Raw genomic sequence first — 18,401 nt, 5'->3', positions numbered from 1 at the left:
TTGTTTTACAACCAAAGACTTGTTGTCTGTGTGTATTTCTCTCTTTGCTTCTGTCTCTTTCTTCTGTCCTATCTCTGTCTTTCGCTCTCTCTCTCCCTGTGACCCAGTATCTATGCCCTTCTAAGACTGTCCGCTCTGCAAGAGTCTGCAGGCATCATAATGTTGATCCCATACTGTACCAAAGACTAAGATACACTAAGCAACTTTTTGTGGGGGAGCAACCTTAGGGAGTTCTGTGAACATGTTGTACTAATTATATACCATCGCAATGTCTTGTTGCTTGGAGATCTCTTTAGTATTGGTCCCCTGCGTCACATTACATTTTCCTATTTCTGAGAACACTGCAAAGCCACATTGCCCAAAAAGTGCACTACAGCCTTAAAGTGATATTCCACTAAAGTAAAACATTTTCTTTTCTGAGCACACAAACACTGCTGAGTTGACAAAGTCCACCATCAAGACTAACTTCAACTTTTCAAAAATTATTATACCTGTGTGCGATTCTCAATAAGTGCCAGAAGAAAGTCTACATGCCAGAGGTGACCAAGGATCACGTAAGCAACCCCATAAACTCATAACAACAAATCCATGTTAAAAAAAAAAAATGCTAATTTTCTACTAAAGGGAAATACTGTTTTGGGATGCATAAATGCTGATTTAATCATCACTTGAGGACATGATAATTTTGAGCTATTTCTTTTCAGGCCATGATAATAAAGTGATAAACATGTTAATTCCAGTGGCCTCATGAAGTTGACTGTGTTTACTCAAGAAAGTTCAAATATATAAATATCTTTCACCAGACCCTGATGACGTCTACCTTAAAGATGCTGAAAGTGCTACAATTCAGGTGTGTCTTGTGATTGTGCTCAAGCAAAAATATTACGCTATCATTGCGAGAAATCCATGTAGCATGTATTCTTAGTCCAAGTTATGCTAAGTACCAAATTTCAAAGACAAACACGTATGAATTTTGTCTGGATCTGCTGTCAGTTAGGCTAGTTTTTCTTTTGCTGTTTGGGTATTTTATTGTGGTCTACAAGTCTGCCAGGGTGACTGTACCAGTCTTGTCTTATCTTATCAAGCTGATGCTATGTAAGCAGCGTCTGATGCTTTTGTTCCGTATGCGCACAAAGGGATTTTTTTAAATTGACATTTCAAGGCAAGCAATATTTGTCTGTGCAGTGTTGCTAACAGTCACATGGAGTGGGTAAACTGCAGGTAATCCAACAAAGGCGGTCAGGTACAATGGCAAAAATGTGAAAATAAAGCACAGTTCTCTTTTTATTGCATTGCCTTGTAAATCAAAAGCACAAAAAAAACCACCAAAAAAAAAAAAAAACAGAGACTCACTTTGAATAGTTCTACTTGTACTTTTGCAAACAAATACAAAGATAAGTACATACTGTATGTTGTATAGTCTCAAAGTTGCTAGCGGGGTGCGCAGCATCAATAGCTGCTGTAATTGAAGTTGCTACAGTCCTGGAATAATCAAGATAACCAAGAAGAACAGAAGAACAGATCTATACTACTCCACCACACTACTGCATATCTGTGCTACAGTGGCTCACTGGTCTTTCAGTAGCAGCTTGTTGTTTATACTGGCTGAGATATGATACATCTAATGTTCTTTATTATTCGAAGACTCTCTATGGATGAGCTAATGCTCATCACAAATTGACCAAACTAAAATTGCTGCAGTGCAAAAAAGCTTTCTGGCTCAGACCCTGGTTGTCGCTGTTCTTCAGGTTGGCTGCTACTAACTCAGAGTTTGCAGATGTTAAATGTCACACCAGTAACACATTACCAGGGAAGATAAGCTGATTACTAGGTTTACAGCTAATAGTGATCTTGAAATAAACTAGTGAACATTCTCATGGTACATATTCTTTACACATGCATTGTATGCATTGTATTGGCTTCACAAAGGGAGGGTTTGTTGGAAGTTCCAGCAAAAGAGGCAGAAACTACACTGACATTTCAGTGTAAACCAGATTTCAGCATTTCCTTTTTTCCCCCAAAATTCATGCTTTAATCTTCACATGACGTATATGATCATGATCAATATTTGCTCTACTTACCAGCAACAAGAAACAACATCAAGAGAAACAAAGCAGGCAATATATAAAGGAAAAGCAGAAGAACAAGAGAATATCCCAGCCGTTGTGATTCAAATACTTCCATATGTTTAATGGGGACATGAAAGTTTAGGACAACATATGCTCATGTCAGATGTTTTACATTCTGCCAACAAGAGAGTGTCGGTAAATACCATTTTAATCATCCCTTTCATTTAAGAAACAGAATTCACAGAACAAAAATGTAAAAGGCGGCAAAGGAATGACTCATTCTTTGCCAATCTAAAATTATGGTTTTCCCTCAGCGTAACAAATCAGAACCACATATGTTCACACTCAAAGCATGATAGAGAAGACTTGAGACAAAAAATCCAGTGCTAATTAGTTTCCTTTTGTTGGACATTTAATAAACAGAATAAAGTGAGGGAAAAACAGAAGCTCCACAACAACAGTGTTATGTATTGCCTCTGAACAAAAATAAGTATTAGATTGGACACAGTTTGTGACTGTGGTGCATATTAATAGATTTTATTACATGACGTTTAGCTGATTAAGCCGCAGACATGCTGGCCCACAAATGACCAATGTCAGAGTATATATCCATAACCCTTGTTCCTCTGATGCTTTTCTGAAGGATTATGGTGCTTAATTAGTTCAAGTGGTGTGTATCCTCTCTTAGTTGATGAGGACTGTCAACATAGACTGTGTGAAAAAAATTAAAAAACTATGTCACACTTTTTGAAAAACTGCAGCAGGAATACAGAAAATCAAACCAATAAATTTACCCTTGATACATTATGCAACAGATATGCTTTTTTTTCTAAAACCCATTCATTTTTTAAAATAGTCAAAGATAGTACCGTCAATATGCTTACAAAATATGAAATAAACCTTAAGATGAAAATGAAGTTGGCATACCAGCAACAAAAAAACACCTTTAAAAGTCTGATGGGTTTGTAATTATTCTGAACTTTGAGTTGGTGAGTAATTTCAAGACAGTTGTTTATCAAGCTTGTAAATTTGACACAATCATTACTGACACACACACACACACAGGTAGACCTGCCCTGTGTATTTGCATGTTATGTGTGTGTGTGTGTGTGTGTGTGTGTGTGTGTGTGTGTGTGTGTGTGTGTGTGAGAGAGAGACAGAGAGAGAGACAGAGAGAGAGAGTATGTCTGTGTGACTGTGTCAGTTTTTGTCAGTCAGTCTTTATGCCTGAGTATTTTTATGAATCTCAGTGTGTGAGTTTTTTGTACATTTTTAAATATGACACATAAGCAGATGTCCAAGTTTTTTGGTACTAGTACTACTAATAATAATAATAATAAATGGATTTAGCTGAAACAACAAATAAAATAGAGAAACAACAGAAAAAGAGAGAGCACGAGCGAGGTAAGAGCACTAGCAAGAGAGACAGAGAGAGAGAAAGAGCAGAGGCGGTCAAGCGAGCTAGAGACTGAATGAAGAGAGGGAGCAGCAGTATTGAGAACAAAGCAGTGACTCGGAGAAATGAAACGTTATTTTCCGATTGTTTCACAGCGGTTACATTCTAGAGCACAAATAAACACGCCACACTTCTGCACACTCCTACAGGAAGGTGCCACATTTTGGTTAAGGAAGAAAACAAGGCACTGAGGAAGTCAAGTGACATGAAAAAAAAAAAAAATAATAATAATATTTTGTGTTGTCAAAATTCAGCACCAAATAATTTTAGCAATGTTCCTTGAATTGAAAAAGCATGACTGGACAAGCATTTTAGGTCAAATAGGACTCCTAGGCTCCTTAAGGCAGGTTTCATATGCTGATTTACAGGATTTAATGGATCAAGGTCAGGTCAAATTTGAATGGAAAATTAATTGAATTAATCATAAAAAATGGCCAGACATCCAATTCTCGTCTGTGCAAAGAGGTCAACTTATTTATATCACTCAGTGTGACTGAAAGGTACAACTATGTATCATCATCATAAAAACGGAGCAATACCAGGTTTTCTGATGACGTGACCTGCAGGAAGCTATTAGGGATAATGTACAGCTAGCCAGTCATAATTTCAAAATATAACCTGACAAGGTGATGAGGACCTCAACTCCAAGCAGAGGGGTTTTGTATCACCTTGTGAGAGTTTATTTTGCCATAACAGCCAGCTTCCAGTACATTATTCAGCTTATTACACAGCTACTTATGAAAGAAGCAATAACTTGACCCAAACCATTAACTCTGAAAAGAGGCCAGGACCTCTTTTTTAATAAACTTTTAAAATGCATTTCAACCTTCTTAATTTTTTTACACAGAAGTTTGTTTTTGAGAGCACATTGGGGGGGGGATAATGAGATGACAGAAACTGAACATTCAAAATTCAACATCAACATTCAAACATTCAAAATTGACTGATGTGGTTGAGTAACTCTTTGTGGTTTTGCATCTTGAAATGCAGCATGTAACAGACAGTGTTTCAACAAACTGCTGTATTCCTTGAAGAGAAAGGAAAAAGATATCTAACAGGGCCAGTTTTTGATTTTATCTTGACACAAGATATGACATTTAGTGGGCATTGTGATTCAAGGAACCTTACAAATTAGTTTAGTGGGAATCAGACAGCTAAATTTGGAGAAGTCAGTGACAAAGTCTATCCACTGAGCTGAAAAGGATGACATTTTAGCATAAAAGGAGATACTGCTGAAGTCTTCCTGCATAACCTGAGACATATGATTGGGAGCTAATGTTTTTTGAGTGGTATATCCACCCAGAACCTTATTATTTAGTAAGAGAGTCATCCTTTTATTCTATCGCGTGCAGCTACAATCCCTCTGAGATGCATTGTTAAATGTATGATGATAGAGTTTGGACTTGGCAGCCTCTCAAAGGAAAATCTCAACAACCTGATAGGACACAGCGTATATTACATTTATTTATGGGCTATACAAAAGCAGCAACCAAATACCAACTTCAAAGTCCTCTTTAAGTCAAGTTGTCTTTGGGGGAAATTGGGGCCTGTCCACAGAAGTTACTGTTCCTCTAATATGTCAGCAAATATGCAAATTTGCCAAGCAACAGAACGTGTTCTTTTGACGCACATTAATCACATTAATCCAGAAATCAGAGTATAAAACAAGAGACAGTGAGAAAGACGTGGATATGAGAAAGAAAATGAGAAAGGGGAGGGAGAGAGGGAGGGGGAGGGGGAGAGAGAGAGAGAGAGAGAAAGAGAGAGAGAGAGAGAGAGAGAGAGAGAGAGAGAGAGAGAGACTGTCTCTGTTCCTGTCCACTACGTATTGACAGACTAGGACAACACTAAGTGTTTGCATGTCCTCTCCTTGGACTGCATGTCTTCTGCATAGTAATCAACGACCATGAAAGGAGGGGAGGAAAAGAAGAAGGAGGAGGAGGAGGGGAACATCAACAGGCAGACTGCCGTTACCATAGCAACAGGCAAACTACATCCCAACTGTCAAAATTTAATTTCCTCTGTGTCTATTTCTATAAGAGAAACGAGGGAGGGGTCAATGTCTTCACAGAAAAAAGGCCTAGAGATGCAACACACAAACAGAAAAAATATTCACTTGTCTGGACCATTTTTCGCCACAAAAAGCCACTGAAACGCACCCAATATTTTCACGCAGAAAGATGGGCAATATCATCTTCAGCAGGAACTGCAATTGACAAATGTGCATTACACAATGGAGAGGGTTTTATGGAACAAAACTCATAGAAGAAAATACTCCTCATAAGTGATGCCAAAAACAGTTTTCAGCCCACTACATTCTGTTACTGTGTTGCCCATGTATCACAGCTGCAAATTTGCAGTCAGCATTTAAATACAAAATGTGAGCATGAGGGAACAACAAATGAAAAGCTCATTACCAGCAACATTACTTTGCCCAGCTAAAACAAACATGCTCCAGACATGAATTATTCTAAATGTACTAACTGTGTTTTTTGGTGGTAACACAAAGCTACTCCAGAGCCACTGTAGAGGAAATAGCCAAATAAAGTGACATGAATCAGACTTCTTCCTTTTCCTTTCCTTTTTTTTTTTTTTTTTTTTTTACCTCCTCTCTTTGCCTGTGATCACAGGAAAGAGTTCAGGAAACTACTGCAGAGAACACTGTAGCTCCTCTGGCCAATTGTTCACCAGTTAGATACAAGGTGATGAAGGATAAAGTGACTTTCCTTGACTCCCATATTTCACTGTCCTCTATTCAAGTGAATGCCCTCATTTTAACTCTACTTTCCCTTCTTTCTCCATGCCTCTCTTTCTGTCTTGTCTCCCTTTAAAACCTCCCTCACCGTCTCTCTCTCTCTCTCTCAACCCATATGCAACCACCCATAAACGAAAATAATGTCTACTAATATGGCTGTTTACTACAATAACTTTGTTACTGTGGTATTAACGTTTAGAAAGTAATAAACACAGACAACTAAATGCCTGCCATCAAAATCAACCAACTGTCAGACATCAAAGAAAATGTGTGTGTGTGTGTGTGTGTGTGTGTGTGTGTGTGTGTACAGCAGATGTTCTGTGCAACTAGAAGCCTGTCAGACAGCCAGAGGTATCCTGCAGCTGATACTCTCATCGGACAGGCTGACTGACTGACTGACTAGTGTGTCTATGTGTGTGCATATGTGTGTGTGTGTGTGTCTGTATATGCGTATACATGTGTTGGTGTTTCCGTGTGTATGAGCAGAGAAGGAAGCTTGCTTTGCCTCCAGCAAATCAATGTCCCCTCGAGGGAACGTGTAACCTGAGACAGAGAAAGAGAGATTCAGAGAGCGAGAGCACGAAAGATAGCGAGAGAGAAAGAGATAGAGCAAGCCTTGGGCAAACACATTTTGCTCCCTTTCCTTCTCCAATCTGAGGTCCTTCACTCCCCCTCCGCAAATTTGTGTCAGTTTGGGCAGAAATATTCTGTGAGAGATACTTAAGTGGAGATGGTGAGCAAACATAGTGAGAAATCAACAGCAGCCAGCAGCCACATGTTGTTTAGGGTTGTGAACTAAGACCTGGTTCCATTATGTAACCGGCTAAAAATCTGCAGAACAGACAAGACCAAAACACAGTTGACTTATTGATTACTGCTATTCATTTCCGATTTCCCAATGCTCTTTTTTAACATAAGAAAATCTGCAAGATTTAAGTCATGCAAATTAAAAGCAACAACAGATCAAAAGAGTAGCTACACTCTAACACAGGTATTCCTTCCTGTGATTGCTGAGTATAAATGCTATCTCACTCCATGGGCTGCACTATTCACAAATCCTCAAAACAAACATTAAAACACGTAATACCACTTCTTGCGTTGTATAGTCTTTTTTGCTTACCAACTTTGCAGCACTCACCCACCCAAGCACAAGTGCTACCACAGATAACTATGGCCCTCTGGGGATAAGTGACTATATCTGCAAAGATAAGGTATCTAAAGTTACCTCTGACTGTCTCATGTATTACTTTTAAAGAGAAACTCTGAAGTGAGAGGATGCAATATTAGATGTCAATCAAATTAGCTGCAATCAAATCAAAGGCCTGCATGTAGATCAGTATCATGGTGACATTAAAAAAAAATGTCTGTGACTCTACAAGTCTGGTGCGATAAGCCTATACGGGAGATGGGATAATTTCATAGTCTTAACCTAGCAGTGAGAAAAACAAAAGAACCTCAGTGTTATTGACTAGTTGAGTGACGGATTATTATTGACTAATAGGTAAAAAATATATAAATATATATTCATCTATAGACCACTTAATTAAATTCATACTTAAATTATGTAATTACTAAAAATGGAATAAATCAATCAATAAAATATTCATTATGTCAATAAATAATTCCACTTTATTATTCTGTCTTTAAACTATGAATACATTATTTAAAAATCAATTTGTAAAATGTTTTTTAAAGAGGCATTTAAATTTTATCTCATTATTCTGTTTACTAATGTGCTTTTCTATTCATTTTACATCTCATAATTCACTTGTGTGCTGCTTTGGAATTTACATTTTCTTCCTGAGGTGTTCCTGTTGATGCACTGATGGGGGCCAAGCTAAAAGTAACACAAAGTCCAACCAGCAGAAAAATCACATGGGCCCTGATTGGCTACCTGCTGGCCTGTGTCACTCTACTGGTGGCCTGAATAATTCTTATAAAAAGTAATTCCACACTAAATTACATCATACAAATGTTGCTGCACTGCTCTCAGTGGGATGAAGCTTTCAAGCATTTTGCCTTTCTCATCACACCCCTGTGATGTCAAAGCAGGTGTTTTCCTGTTTTGCCATCTTCACAGCGAATGCTAGTTTTGAGTGTCCACTGGATTTACTCGACCAGTGTCTGATAGTTGGAGGATTGCGACGGCACATGATTGGGTCCTCGCTGTCGGACCACGCCCAAGTTAAGGAACCCCTGGAGAGTGACCTGGCTTGTTATACAACCTAAAAGCCAAGCTATTTACTACAATGAGAGTAAGAAACAGTAATTTCCACACACTGTATGTACTCAGGGTGTATTTAACATATTGTTAGAGATTAGGTTATTCTCATGGATTTATTATATTACACCACCTCTCTCAGTCATGGTGGAAGTACTTAACCTAAGAAAGCAAAGCGATCATTCTCACCTCTTTCGTAGTAGCTAGCCAATACAAACATTGGACAGCAAGTTACAAAATAATCAATTGTTGTGTGCTCAGAACAAAAATACAACTACTCATGTTGCATTCAGTGAGAAGATATGGTCTGTTGTGTCTGATATTATTGATTGTTGTCATTTTACTACTGAGTATTATGTCCTCCTTTACTTGAAAATTTGTGATGTGCTACTTTTTTACATGAATATGATTATTCATTTTAGGTAATATCTACAGATATTACTACTGAGAATTTACTGTTCAGTTCAATTCTGTTTCAGGAACACAGAATGTACTGTGAATGTATTACTGCTTATATGCATAAAGCCTGTGCCTTTTGGGAGAAAACTTACTTTCACTAAGATAAAAGAAAGGAGGATATAACTATGCCTAAATGTGAGCTGCTTCATGATGGTTTGTCATATGTAAAAAGTGGGTCCCTGAAAAATGTTTTACTGTTTGTTTTGATTCACTTCATTTTTCATTTTATTTTGTGGCTTGTTTCTGTTCAGCACCTGTGACTGACGATTGGGATGATGCGCGTGATTTCTGTGTTTTGCTCAGTGGCACACCAGAACCCCCCCCAGCTTAAATCCTATCCACCCTTTCACTATGTCTTTACTCTGCTAGAAGAATCCTATGGTAATACAGTGTCTCTGATAGGATTGGAAGGGATGGAGCTATCTCCTCATATTATAGCATTTCTAGACTGAACTGCCATGCTCCACTCCAGGCAAACTCAATCAAACAGAGGAAAACTGGCTTAACAGGAATGCCATTGACCCAGCAGACAGAAAAGAATAATGCAAATGTCTGTGTGCGCTCGCGTATGTGTATTGTGTGTGTGTGTGTGTGTGTGTGTGTGAGCTTTCAGACAAGTGGAGTGGGAATTTACAATAAATAAAACCACCAATAAACTGTGGCTGAAACAAAAAATGAAAAGAGTAACTTTCTACTTGTATGTTTCACTGACATCTGTCTAGACAGGGAAAACATATTCATAAATATTCAAGGAGTGTTTCAGCCACGAAAAAAAAACTTTTAACCTCTCAGGAAGAAGAAATCAAGGCTAAGCCCAACATTTCAATGGTGTATAATAAATCCTTCATCTCCTTCAAGAAATACTCATAGAAATTGACCTGCACTGTCTCTGCAAACGGGGAAGATCACAGTCAGTCTGTTTGGGGGGTATAAAGACGGATAGATATATTTATTTTTTGGATGTGTGAGGAAATAAAATAAATTCTGCCAGGCTGTGGTGAGAAGACCACTGAAAGGTAAAGGAGTAATCATCTGCTGGCTGGTCAAACACACCAGCAGACGATACCACTGGCGATACAAGCCTTTATTACCCACTGGCTCCATAAAACCAAATAAGCCCTATCCGCAGAGCAGCTCAGTGAGAGTGTGTGTGTGTGTGTGTGTGTGTGTGTGTGAGTGCCTCTATTCATCTGTGCAGATGTGTGGGTGTATGTGCATTTGTGTGTTCCAGGTAAGCCCTATCCTGAGAGCAGAGAAGAAACGAGTGGCCAGATCAAATCAGATACAGAACCATCCTTGGCAGTAGTACTCGCACGTACAAACAGAAACTCTGAGTGCTCTGTTTCAGCCGACGGCTACTGAGAGACGGAGAAGAACAGAAAGACAGCTTGCATATTTATTCCGAGAGTATTTATTTATTTATTTACCCTCTGTCTTTCCGTGCTACGGAGTCTCGTCTCGTCTCCACGGGAGGGAAAAGACAAAAAACATGTTACGCATTTACAGGGAACGCTCAAGATCAGCAATTCCTAGAATAGACAGTAACACTTTGGTAGCTCTAGCTGTCCTTCTCTCTCCCTTTCTTTCTCTGTCCTTTTCCCTCCACCCCCTCCCCCACTCTATGTAGCAGATTCCTGTATGTATTGTGTAGGAAGAGAAAAAAAATGACACCGTGGCTACAATATTGGTCTGGTGAAATCACATACAGAATAAAAGCCCCTGTGGCTAAGAGGATAAATGCATCAAAACAGCTCCTCAAGCCACCCATATGCTCCAACTTGAATCCAGTTAATGTCAGATCATAGCCCATGTCTTTCCTCTCCTTTCTGTCCATATTCATGCTTCTGTCTGTCAGTGGACTACAAGGATGCGTTTGCTTTGCTGGAGGGCAGAACATCATCCTGGTCAGCATTTCAACATCATAGAGCTGATAGTATTACAACATTTTTACAGATACTTGCTCTGGCCCTAAAGGAGTACTCAGTTTCCACTGAAGTACTTCTATGTGCTCTACCCGTATCACTGCATGTGCAACTGAGTCACAGTACTGCACTTACTGTAACATCCCATTAATCATTGCCTGTTGTGTTTCCTGTTTTATTTTGAAGTAGTCACCTGTCTTGTCGTTTCAGTTCCTGCCTTTGTGTGTTTCCCGCTCCACTGATCATCCACACCTGTTTCCAATTACTCACCTGCCCCTGTTTTCCCTGTTTCCCTGCCAGCTTGTCTTCATTCATCTTTGTGAGTTTTTTGCTATCCAGCATTTTTCCTAGTCCATAGGCTTTGACTTTGCTTGTTTTCTGGTTTTTGGATGTGCCTATTCCCTGCCTGGATTTGTTAGCTTGATTTGGACTGATCACCGGTATATGACTGCCTGGCTTCCCAGTAAAGACTCTGCCTTTTTGAATTTTGCCTTTTGTCCTGAGTGTTTCTCTGCAACTGAGTCTCTGATCTACACAGAAACACTCAGCAGTGCTGTATGGCCAATTGTGCTCATTTGATGTTAAAATTGTCATCATCGAGAAATGCTGAAATTAGAGATGAGCTACTCTTAGCTATAAAAGCATTTATGCTTCACAGCTCTGTAACAGCAAACATATTGTTGTCATTGTCAGCAACTAATAGAGTCCAAGCCCTTCACACCAACATGGCAGTCAACAGAGCAGCATCCATGGCAAAGGACCTGCATTGTTTAAATTACAATAGTTCATTGTATAAACCTACAAAACACTTTGAATTCTCATCTCATGTGAGCTTACATTATTTGAAACTGATTTTAGGAAATATATGTATGTATTCCTCTATGTGTGAAGTGTTCCTGCAGTCAAAACCCCTTACCAGTCCTTTAATTTCTTCTTTGTGGAAATGTGAAAGTCATGTGTTTTAATACTGCACTTTTTTTTTTACCTGTGGGTGGTGTCTTTCCCTGGGATGCGCTCTCCTGATGGGTCCATGGGGGAGGGAAGCAGGTTGAGACAAGAGGCAAGAGACTGGCTGGAGTCTTCTCTGGACACTGTATAGATGCAAATACAAATACAAACAAACACACACAGTATCAGCATAATTCATATACTGGTCATTTTATCAAGTTGTGTACTACGCTTGACTGTCACTGAAAAATTTGCTTAAGTGGACTATCCCACAACATAATATAGTCATCAAAAATAATAAGGACCTCTCTGTCATCTTCTCCTAAATTGCATTAGAGCTATGAAATACCAGTCATGCAATTCTAGTAATATGAAGCAGCTTATTAAAATTCAGTTGTGATAGGTCTGAATAATGACTGTGGCCTTAGTTGTTTCAAACCATCATTTATCTATTTTTAGTTGTGAACGTGGCTGAATAGTGTGCAGGTGTCTGGAAAAACTTGGTGATAAAGCCAAGATTTACAGTGTCCTCATGTCTTTGTTAGACATGCACCGATCCGCTTTTTTTTCCATTCTGATCCGCCTCCTTGCAAGTGCTCTGCTACAGAAGAGCAGCAGCATGGAGGCAACCGTGTGAAGGGATAAATTACCGTGTGAGGGGATAAATAACATCGAGCTGACCTGCAGATCTGCGTGTCGTAACCATAGCAACGACCACAGCACATCAGCAGAAAAGCAACGTAAACAGCATTCCCCCTAAAAAAATGTCTAAAATGTGTTAAAAACATACAAATTTGCCCACTAGCAAAGTCAACATTGTAGCTGGTTGGCGGTTGTGGGCAGAAGATCTGTGAAACAGGAGTGGGAGATCAGTTTAGTTTTGTTATGGGAGCAGAAGCAGCGAGAGAGCAGGGACACATCCTGTGCTGGCCTCCAGATCTGAGTTTGGTAAATTTCATCATTTGATGTAGACTTAGGCATAACACCCCTAGTGTCCACTGACTGGTCAACTGGGTCAGCAATTTCTGTGTCGCACCATCAAAACTTCAGAGTGAGTCAGCTTTGTTTGAGGAGGCAGGCATGTGCATCTACGAACAAGTGCATGACTTTTTAACAAGCCTGTGTCACGCTTCACCCACCCGCATCACTCAGCCTGTGTTGCTTCTCCACTTGCCTCTCATTGACAATGAATTAGGGCCAGGCGATTTTCATCGCCCATGTAACAAGCCCTTTACTAGCTCAATCAGTGGCAGACTAAGGCCCCGTTTTTAAAAAGTGCCATGTTTATACAATAACGCTGTGAGAACGATCCTCGTACACACAGATCCGCAAAAACAACTGAAAACACTGTAGTGTGCATGCCAGGCCAGTGGGTGGCGGTGTAACTTTGCAATGGAACACCACAGAGTAGCACCACGCGCCTGCGTACAAACGCTTTGTTCGCGCATGGCTGAAAACGTCATAGTCACGCGCAAGGTGGGGCCGTGTTGTCATCACTTTCACAAGAATTTCATATTGCCAGTTTACACAGCGGTGGGTAAGTGGCATTATTAAAAAATTCCACTCTGGAACCCGGTTTCAAAAGTTTGCGTTTTCAAGCACCTAAAATCCTGTTGTCGTGTAAATGAAAGGCCACACTGCAACAAAAGTTTACCGTTCTTTGTGAAAATTGTTGTTGTGTAAACGGCCCCTAATAATGGTCCAGCACAAGCTCCACCTGCACATTTCTTTTTTTAATTTTGGAAGGAGATAAAAAAAAAATATGGGGAATACTAGATATCTTTGTAGAACTGCTTAATTACTAATTATGTGCTACAACATTTTGGCTATGGGCTTAAAACTGCTTAATTATATATCTCTGATTCACAAACACATCAGCCTATGGACTCTGGATCAGTGTGTTTGGATCAGCAACATCAGTAAACGATGAGTGAATTACTTCAGTATTAGCACCTAGTAGTGATATTGGATCAGATTGGTCACAACACTAGTTTGTAAAGATCCCCTATGTCTCTGTCTATCTGTCTGTCACTCTCTGCCTCTGTCTGTCTGTCTGTCTGTCTGTGTCTCTCTCCCTCTCTCTTTCTCTTTCTTTCTCTCTGGGAAAACAGAGCCCTGGAGCTGAACACTGTTGGCCATAAATTGCACTGAAACTGCCTGCTTTTTAATAAAGGCTCCAACTAGCCACCTGAGAGAGGTAAAACTGAGCAGTGCCAATGAAGGTGTGTGGGTGTGTATGGGTGTGGGACTGAGTATGCATCCAATTGTGTGCATCTTTCTTGGTATCTGTGTGTATGTATGCGTGTGCATCTCAATGTGTGCATATGTGTGTCTATGTGTGTCCCCTTTAGTGTACACTTGTGTTCTGCTTGTATCTGTTTGTGGCCCTTTGAATGTGTGTGAATGTGTATAAGAAAATGTGTTGTTTGTGTGTGTCTGTGCACTAGTGTGTGTCTCCAACTCCCTTAATTTGACTGTGTGGAAGATTTTTACTCTCCTGTCTCCAGCACAAAGTCTTAGTCACTTGACTTTATGAGAACAATTTATCAAACCTTTAATTTCATGCTACAGTCTGCAAACCATTAGGCCTAAATAAAGAAATAACTAAGCATGCAAACTTGTGTTAGTGTGTGTATTAATGATGGTGTCCTCCCCTGCTCTGTGTCAGGCGATGCCCTGGGAGATACTTTATGCACTCATGTATGTGTGTGTGTGTGTGTGTGTGAGCGCGCACATGCATCCACTGACTAGTCTAACCTCATTAACAGTGAGGAGAGTTGTGTGCCCAGTCGCAGTCCCCCACCAACACACCCTACCCTTCATAAGCAGAGGAACTTCAGTTTATAAGTTGTAGTTATTTAAATCTGCCCCAAAGTGCTGTGCGCTTTACTTTGACTGCAACTGTAGTAATCGGAGTCCATCTGAGTCTTTTAAATGTAGCCTGAAGAGAGATTCATCTAGCTTCACTTTCATAAAGAAAAATGACTAAGAGATCTGTTAAATAAGTTACACACACACACACACACACACACACACACACACACACTGCGTCAAAGTGTCAAACTGATGGAAAATGTACCCTGTCACTGTTTTTAAAGTCAAACATGCACTCTCTGCATCTGGGGAAATTAATAATGGAAATGGGAGGTGACTGCATGTTCAAATTTGTGTTTAGCCTGCAAGAATAAAACAAAACATAATTATCGTCACATTGATTTGACTTTTGAACAAAAAAAATCATACAAATAAAAATAGATGCAAACATTAAAATGCAGATGTGACGGCATAATGTGCACTTTTTCTATCTTTTCTTTCATTCATATATTTTATCTCACCCTAAGCCAAGCAACTATTGTCCTATGGTGTTGAGCAGCTTGTGTCTTTGTGGCTTCATTTCTATTCCTATGGGACCAACATGAATTTTGGGATTGTCAGAACAATCACTGATGCAACCAGTGCCCGCAATATTTGCAAGACCTTGCAATTTTGGCCAATTACTACAATATTTTTGCACAGAACAGTCAAGTGCTTGCAATTTTGACCTATCATTCCACTTAAAAATAAAAATAGTTTAAATAAAGAGACATGAGCACACTGAAGTCATTCTCAGCAGCTTCATGTGTGGTTTGATAGCCGCCTACATAAAATGTTCCTCATGACTTCCACGAAAGTAGGTTAAAGTGTTTGGCACTGCATGCAACATTGTGGCAGAACACAAGCAATAATCCCCCCTTGACAGTCACTTTTCATCCATGAAGCATGTCAGCAGTATGACTGCAATGCCAAAAGAACAAAAAAGATATATCACCGAAAACGAGGCAGCTACATCAAAGTCAGCGGCAAGCGTTGAGAGAACCAGGATGATGGAACAGCATCGGTTTAATGAAAATACCATGAAGATAGAGGTAAAGAGGGAGAGAGAGAAGAGAAGGAGGAAAAGGAGGACGACAGACAGAGAGCAACGATGACAAAACATTCAACGTTCAGCATTCACCTCAACATAAAGAGGGAAGCAGGTGTGCTGAGGCACAGGAATGAGACCGTATGTGTGTGCGTAACATTTGTTCTTGTTGTAACCAATTTCTTTTAATTGACATGCAATTTCAAACAACTGTACCAATTAGGCCTATACTGCAAGACTTTGTGATACTTCCTACCACTGCAGCTCAGTTTTTTAGCTCCAACTGATCTCTGTGTAAAACGATTGATATCAACAAAATTGATTTTACAGTTTTCCTGCCATGCCTTTACCGAGGGTTATTAATGTGTTGCAAAATAGAACAAGGAAAGGATTATTCCAGCAGCAAGATTCTTTTGGGTAAATCCACTCAAAAGGTGTACAAAATAAGAGGTCATGTATTTGGTTCATTTGCATGATGTGGTAATGTTGGGTTTGACTTATATTACTAATATGTAACTATAGCAGTAATGATAAAGTAATAGGTATCTTTACAGTGGCCTACAAGTGCACTGTTTCTGGATGCTTAGGTGTTATACTCAGCTTTCAGTGACATATATACAATCAATTAGGGCTAGACAATAAAAAAGTAACAATAATTATCACAATATATGTTTCCTCAACATGAATATTTAAGAAAAAATCAAAAAAATGTCAATAAATTTCAACATACTCGCCTTAAATGCTTAACGCTCAAATAGCCAATCATGTGGCAAGAATAGACAGCAGGTACACAAATGATGCAGCCAGCCAATGATATGGCAGCAACAGAGAGAGGCCTGGTTGCATGCCTTGTTAAAGTGCATAGAACCTGCATGTTGTGCTGTTTTGGTAAGTTAATATAATGAGGGTTAGGTTTCTTCAGATTTCACACAGAAGCCAAAAGTAGCTTTTCAATGTCATAGTAATTATTTGATGTACATCGAGATACTGATATCGATTGCTTTGATACTTTTTATTCTGAAAGCACTATTGGCCATATCAGCCACCCAAACTGTTATGATGAATAAATATTTAGGTAGACATTAATGGCACAAAATTAGCTATTTTTGTTCATTGGCAGCTTAGAATTACAGTGAGTGAGCATGAGACAGTCCACTGGTTTGTCTTGAACGTCTTTATGTACAAGTTACACTTTTTTCATGCTTCACCGATAAAACATACCATATCATGAAGCTAGATCTCATGAGTGATCATGAATGAGAAACTTACCATGCCGATGTCGCTGATCGTCTGAAAGGTCCAGGTCTAACATCAGATCGTCTTCATCCAGCTCCGAGGAACCCAGGTTGTTCAAAACATCCTGGAGAGGAAAAACCAGGAATACAGCTCTGTTATACTGTAGCATTAGTATATCGCTTAAAAATGTAGCTTTTGCATTAGAATGATTAATTGAGACATCTTTTTCATAAAACTCCAGGTTTTATTATTATCCATGTTGTTCCTAAGAGGGAAACCCAAAAACATTTTAAGACTTAGAAGTATGTCTTCAGTGAAACAGCATGATAGCTTATTTTGAAAATAATTTTCATTTAACTCTCAATAAATCAGGCACATGGTGATGAGGCAAACTGACAAAAAAACACTTTTACTAGTTAAAATATGGTTGTGATACGACATAATTATCACTAATTATGAAGTATTTTGCATTTAACTGATTAATCCAGGCTGCTCAGCACACCCTGAGAGAGATCTGCAGCTGAGGGGGGCGCTGAACGGCATAAAATAAGCAACAACATTAGATGTTATTTTTATTAGGACATTGGTTCTTAAACTTTTCCTGCCTGCTCTTAATGAGAATATTTAGTCCCTCATCATGGTATCCAAGCTCATGAAAACATATTGCTACTCTTGTTATGTGGGGATCATTAGGATTCAGTTTGGAGGAAGCAATGAATGTACCAAATGAGGCTGTAGTTTTATGTAACATCTGTCTGCATTCCCTGTGCTTCATAAGCAAAAAATAACTGCTAAACAAACCAACAAACCTTTTTGCAAATCTGTTTATTATACATGCTTCCACCTTATGGACTTCAACATTTCAAATTTCCAAGGCCAAGTTCCCATGACCTAACCACGATTTTGCCGGCTGTTGTACAGGTTAATCCAACAAGATAGATCCTTTCTTTAGGTTTACTTTGAGATGATAATGTGCATCATTTTATTCTGTGTAAGCTTTGATAAAATCACATAGCTAAAGACGTTTGATATCCTCTCTCAAGAAAAATGTAGGGATGGACTTCGACTGTCACAAACCCATATTTCACTCCAAGACAATAAAGATACTGTTGCACTGAAACATTCAGTTTCTCCTTTGAGGATATCAACAAAATTCAGTATGGCTTTAGAGTAAGAAGAAAACAGAACTACAACATGCCATAAAGCTTCAATTAGTAGCCCAAGCTTCAGTCCAAGCAACCAGCATGTATTTGGGACCTGCTTCTATTTGAGATCTGTCTTTATTTCTTCTTGCACAAAATTCTTGCTCAACAAAAACTGGAAAAGTATGGAATCAGATTGGTGCCAAAAAGATCAAACAAAACTTCCTGAGTATCAAAAAAAAAAAAACACGAATTTGAGAGAAAAAAAAAACAGTGGAGCAAAAAAAAAAAA

General features: G+C 39.1%; 1 protein-coding gene across 1 annotated transcript in view; it reads right to left on the bottom strand.

Annotated features, from left to right (window-relative positions):
* ccser1 (coiled-coil serine-rich protein 1) overlaps nucleotides 1-18,401 on the bottom strand; it is a 143,277-nt gene that overhangs the window by 98,636 nt on the left and 26,240 nt on the right. Inside the window, exons 5-6 of the mRNA XM_030060297.1 lie at nucleotides 17,001-17,091; nucleotides 11,868-11,973 (exon numbers count right to left, since the gene is read on the bottom strand). Coding sequence (XP_029916157.1) covers nucleotides 11,868-11,973; nucleotides 17,001-17,091 — 197 coding nt within the window. The remainder of the gene's footprint in view (nucleotides 1-11,867; nucleotides 11,974-17,000; nucleotides 17,092-18,401) is intronic.

This window comes from Myripristis murdjan, chromosome 9 (genome assembly GCF_902150065.1).
Source record: "Myripristis murdjan chromosome 9, fMyrMur1.1, whole genome shotgun sequence".
Lineage (NCBI taxonomy): Eukaryota > Metazoa > Chordata > Actinopteri > Holocentriformes > Holocentridae > Myripristis > Myripristis murdjan.
The sequence above is the reverse complement of the archived record's forward strand: the minus strand, read 5'-3'. Positions and strand labels throughout refer to the sequence as shown.